Source organism: Rhincodon typus, unplaced genomic scaffold (genome assembly GCF_021869965.1).
Source record: "Rhincodon typus isolate 14 unplaced genomic scaffold, sRhiTyp1.1 hic_rhity00003763, whole genome shotgun sequence".
Classification (NCBI taxonomy): domain Eukaryota; kingdom Metazoa; phylum Chordata; class Chondrichthyes; order Orectolobiformes; family Rhincodontidae; genus Rhincodon; species Rhincodon typus.
In genome coordinates, this window is record NW_025969401.1 from 2,457 (window position 1) to 8,513 (window position 6,057).

Below are 6,057 nucleotides of genomic sequence, written 5' to 3' on the forward strand. Positions count from 1 at the left end.
CACGGAGGGCAATTTTTAACAATATCTTAAATGGTTTACTACTCTCTTACTTGGAGAATTGATTGAAGTTTCTGGTATGCTAAAATAAGATACCTCCACAGCAAGGAAGAAAATCTATCTAGGCTGCACGGAATTGAAAATAGACAGATCCAGTGGCAAAATTAGTTCTAGATCTAAGTCACACAATCACAAGAATGCACTGAGGGGAGGAACAGAGCCTGTACACTTCAACATGTGCAGGTCATCTCGCAGCCGCAAACAACTTCGAAACAGGTTGCACAACACTTCAGCCATCAATGTAATTCAGCGAAAGGAAGGAAAAAGCAGGGTTTTGAATTATAAAAGAGGGCAAACTTATGACAATGCGCACATTTGAAAAAGGTATTCATAAAGTTTCAACTTACATTTGCAGAAAACAGCTTAACATCTGATACAAAAGGTTCTCTGAAGACTTTGATGATGAGATTCAATTCCCTTAGATACTGCCGAATCTCAGACATGTACATCTTCACTAAATCATAATACGTTTGCTCGCCAGTGGTAATAGGTTCCTCTTCAATCACACCTAGATCTTCCTCATCTTGATGAAACATATCCATTAGTACCTAGAAAACATAGTTGTTGTTTTCATTTTCCATACTGTGCAACTGGAGAAAATTCAAAATGCAAACAAGAATGGTCTGCATCAGCTTACAGAAAAAGTAAACACAATGCTAAATTTCCAACTAAAAGACCTAGCAAGTTGAGCACAACTGCACTCCTGCAGTTCTCCCTAGATTATTATGAAAAGTTTCCTAAACATCATTAGTTCTTTGTTCAGGACCAGCAAGAGAACCATTAGCATGAATGACCCATCACACAGGCCTCAGAATAACTTTAAACAATTTTTCAAGTGACAAGTTCCTTTCAATTCAACATTACACCCACAGGTTTATTTCTGGCCACATTCAGGTCCTACACTGACATTACAGGTTTTCCATTTGCCTTCATTTTTGATTTTCCCTTCACCAACCTGGGACAAAACGGGTTTTTAGTGCATCAGAAGGTGGAAAAAATCGCAAGGACAATACAGCTTGATTTTAACTCTAATAGCGGACTCAAGTTTGATAAGGTTGTTGGCTTGCTTGCTGAGCTGGCTTGTTTTCGTTCAGACGTTTCGTCACCATGCGAGGTAACATTATCAGTGAGGCCTCTGGTGAAGCGATGTTGTTCTACTCCACTTGGAATTTATACTGCCCGGTCTGTTGTGGTGAGTTGTGTCATTTCCGGTTCTGTTCTGTATGTTTTTGTATATGGGCTCCAATTCTATATGTTTGTCGATTGCATTATGGATTGATAACGGGAATTCCTGTGCGTGTCTATGTTTTGCTTGAGTTGATAAATCATACTTGGCTTGACACACAATAGCAACTGATACAATAAAATCTTAAGCCGAGTCTCCAGTAGTCATGACACTTACTTGCTACTTTACTAGAAGTACATACAGTAGACACTTATAAATCTGGGAAGCATTGCATGTAATGAACAGAGTCAAGTCGCAAAGCCATGGGGAGAGACTAACATACAGACCAAGCATCTACAACTTGAAACTTCAAAAACTTAGAAAAAGCAAAATATCAAGACTTAGGAGAACTAGAGGGCATAAGTGCTCCATGATCACGTGGAATAATTCTCCTTTCCCAAGCTTTGACCAAAGGTTGGGTGAAAATCTACTGTTGGCATTAATTTTGCTACTGGTTAGTGTTAAAGCTTACGAGGGATATGGAATATTAAAATCAAGTTTAAATATGTTAGTTCAATGTTAATAAAATACTGTGAGGTTGAACTGAAGCGTAGGCAAATTGGTACTCAATGTACAAGTTGAGCCAAACAAGAGTGAGCTTTCAGACAATATTCTGAAATGGCCAACAATAAAACATATTACCTTACTCGATCGGTCACCATGTTTTTCTCTATTTTAGAGAAACCAAAGCCTGGTAAACCCATTAATCTTTAGAAGATGTCAAAGCAAGTTATCACTGCCATTTCATGAAATCTCTCAGCATCTATTTTATTTTTTAAAAGTATATACAAGGAGACAAAATGTCAACTTCAACCTATAAGAGGTCTTCTTTGTATTCAAACCAAATGGAATACTTAAGAGTCTGCAATAAAACTAGTTCAGATCTGGATTTTGCTCCACATTTACGTAAACACAGTTGTGCTAGAGGTTAAAAATCTATTATCTTAAATATATACCATGACACAGACAATGATTTACAGGGACATTATAGCAGCATAGGGCCTTTTGAATCAATAGAAGTAGAAAACAAATTCCACTGCTTTCACATTTATCCATCCTTCCTGGCAAAAAAAAAGCTATCCTGACAAAATGTAAGCTCTATAAGGCTGGTAAGCTTGAATTAACTAAGCAGAAGTTTTTAACCTGGGGAGTTCTGAGAGCTGGCTTGTCCCATCAGTGGTTTCTCATGAGATGGTTTGTCTGCATAGATGAAATTGAGGAGAATGCAAAAGTCCAAATCTGAGGTATAAAAAGACTATTTGTGTGCAGGTTGGACACGATGAGCACGCAGCCAGAAAAATTACTTTGTATATCATAGATTTATCTTGGTCGGTCTTTTGATCATTTGTGTGTTAATAGGTTTTCTAACAAATAAAACAGTGAGAATAAGTTCTTACTACCAGAGTTAGAGAAAGATTGCAGATTCGAGTGCTTACTACCAGAGTTAGAGAAAGATTGCAGATTCGAGTGCTTTGGTTTGTTTGAAATGGAGTTGGGTAGCTGGCCACTTGGCTTAGAAGATGGCTTGGAGAGGGCGAGAGAGTGGTTCTGAAAAGAAAGCTTCTGGTCTGAGTGTGCCACAAGGCAGTAACCTGTATTGAGATTTGACATTGAGATGAAGAAACAGGAGCTTTCAGCCTAAATTGTAGCTGCCAGCCTAATTCAGACTGGCTAACTCAGCAAGGTCCAGAGACTGAATCTGCTCTGCGTCGCTCACAACCATACTGGATGATACACTGACAAAGTGCATGTGCCATACAATGTTGGGGGAAAAGAAGGGTGGAAAGAAGGGGGCTTGTTCATCTCTGTTTCATACTTAGCTGGATATGATGTCATGCATTCTTCAATATCTTCAATTTGATGTAATAAAATATTGACAATGTGCTTCATAGAATCCCTATAGTGTGGGAACAGGCCATTCGGCCCAACAAGTGCACACCGACCCTCCGAAGTGCATCCCACCTAGACCCAACCCACTACGCTATTCATGTAACCCTGCATTTCCTGTGGCTAATGCACCTAACCTACACATCCCTGAACACTATGGGCAATTTAGTATGGCAAATTCACATAACTTGTGCATCTTTGGACTGTAACAGGAAACCTGAGCACCCAGTGGAAGCCCATACAGGCATGCTTCTTTAACAGGCAAATGAATCAGGTTTGGGTACCTGTCTCTTTGAATTAAGATGGGGTGCAAAGGATGAAAGGGGGATGGCCTTTGTCACTAAAGGCGATAAGGTTGGATGAATAATGTTTCTTACTCAATTTCCCTTGTGTCATTACTACGGTGGTTTATTTGAATCACTGGTTTTTAATGTAATGTTGGGATTTAGTTTTGAAATACTAATTATGTTACTGGTGTTCAAAGAGGGGCCTTGGAGGCAGATGAGTATTGCTTTGAGGTCGAAAAAGCATATTCCAAAACAAAATCAATATATTTAAGAACATTTAAAATAGAAAAAGCATTTATGTACTTTATTTACAATAAAAATATGGTTGTAAAAGTTTGTCTGGCATTCCAGTAGAACTCAGGTTTCTCCACTAGAGCGATGGCCTTTGATGCTTTGAGAAAAAAACTTGTAACCTCTTTTTATCCAAAAATAAAACTGTGGTTTGTCCTGGAAAGGATGTAATTGGACACCTTGGCAAGCATTTTAGTTTCAAGATATGCCCATTTGATCTGAGGCTGCTTTAGGGATATAAGTTAAAAAGCATGAGTGAATAGACAGCTGATTAAACTCAGCTGGTCTCAGTGTCTGCAGTTCAGAACAGATTCTGTTCATTAATATAAAAACAAAAACTGCTAGAAGCACTCAACAATTATGGAAGCATCTGTGTAGAGAAACAGAGTTTACATTTCAACAGTACCAGGAAAGGTTATAGATTTTGAGTAAGGGATAGGGGGGAAAAACACAGGACACAGCAAGGTTTGTGACTGCATGAAAGTCAGGAGGAATTGAATAACCCAATAGCTCATCTCTTGCAGGGCAAAAGTGAAGTGAATGGTGATGGGTCAAGAAAAAGAAACAAAGAAGCAAAAGATGCATCTCAAGCAGATATACTGCTAACAGGAGAACATCAAAAGCAAAACGTAGAGATAATGGTCTGAAATTGCTGAACTCAAATGTAAAGCCCAGAAGGCTGCAAAGTGCCTAAGTGAAAGGGGAGCTGCTGTTCCTCAACCCTACATGGAGTTTTACAGGGACAATGTAGAGTGTAGCAATGTTAACGTGATAGCAAGGCAGAAAATTTAAAAGACCGGCCACCTGAAGCTAGCGTTACGCTTTTGGACTGAATGGAGATGTTCCAAAAAGCAATCATCCAATCTGCGTTTGGTCTCTCCCATGTCGGACACACACATTTTAAGTGTGAATGTAGTACACTAGATTTGAATTAATACCCATAAATTACTGCTTCATCGAGAAGGAATGGTTGGTGTTTTCAATGGTAAGGAGAGAAGAGGTCTAAAGGCAGACATTGCATTTGCTGCTTGGTAGTAAGATGTCCCCAGACTAAGTAAGAGATTTCCCTCAACCAAACAAATCATATTTCCTTTGTTGTCAGTGAAAAGTGTGACTTTCATAGAGTAAATAAAGAATATTAGTAAAACAAAAAAAGAAATTGGTTAGCAAAATGGATGTTTTCTTGCCTTATCAGCACACATAGCCACTTTAATGTCTTGTTGGGTGATTTCATAGTGCCGTATGTTTCGTACATAATTGCCTGCTAGCTTAAGTATGTCAGCAGATATGTACTCCAATACTGCAACAATGTAAACAGAAACTTGATGGTCGACTTTGTAACCAAGAACCTCCTGAAAGATGAAGCAAAATAACAATCAATAACAATAACAAAAACAATAACAATATTGAACCGAAGAAACAAACAGATTTTCGACATTCATTCTTCAATTCAGAGTATTACCACTATAGATCTGCAATAGATACAAAGATCAGAAACAAAATTCTCAAGGTACAATGACTTTTGAGTTTTTTTGTAATAAATTGGTTCATGTTCACTAATGTTCACAAAGAATGATGTACATTTTACAGTTATTTCGAAAAAAAAGTGATGACAAGACAATAAACAAGAGAATCTATGATTAAAAGCAAAAATACTGCAGATGTTGGAAATCTAAAACAAACAACGCTGGAGAATCTCAGCAGGTCTGGCAGCATCTGTGGAGAAAACGTTTTGAGTGCAGAATGACACTTATTCAGAGTGGAGTTTACTGTGATTAATAGCTTCTGCTGGTTTGACTGGGAGTTTATTTTCCCAAGAACTGTGCATAATTAATTTTAGAAATCAACAAACACAAACTAATTTGAGAAAATGCTCTTAAGAGGTTTTAGTTTTCCAATAAAATTTCAAATTATTTTACACATTCCCTTGGAACATATCTGTTCGAGATCCCTACCCTTCAAAATGTAATGACGGCTTTGTCGCCAAGAAGAGAGAAATCGACAGGTGGATCAATCCTACATATCGTGTGGGGCACAAGATTGGAGGCAGTAGTCTCCAGGCTAGCCACTAGGATACTCAAAATACTGATCAAATTGCTGGAAATACTCAGGAAGTCAGGCACTGTGGAGAGAGAAACTGAGTTACTGCTTCAGGTTGATGATTTTTTTTTATTAGAGTCAGACTTTAGTAGCCCGCAGCTTAATATGAGGATGTGTCAAAACAGACTAAGAGTTCCAAATGTTTCTGTTGTTGTATGAGTAGTGAGAAATTTGGGTTTAAGGGCTCAGGATATCTGGTGGTGGTGGAGA

General features: G+C 38.2%; 1 protein-coding gene across 1 annotated transcript in view; it reads right to left on the reverse strand.

Moving 5' to 3' along the window:
• Window positions 1-393: 393 nt before the first annotated feature.
• LOC125481833 (son of sevenless homolog 1-like) overlaps window positions 394-6,057 on the reverse strand; it is a gene marked incomplete at its 5' end in the record, with an annotated part of 8,976 nt that continues 3,312 nt past the window's right edge. The window contains 2 exons of the mRNA XM_048593758.1: window positions 394-605; window positions 4,935-5,099. Coding sequence (XP_048449715.1) covers window positions 396-605; window positions 4,935-5,099 — 375 coding nt within the window. The remainder of the gene's footprint in view (window positions 606-4,934; window positions 5,100-6,057) is intronic.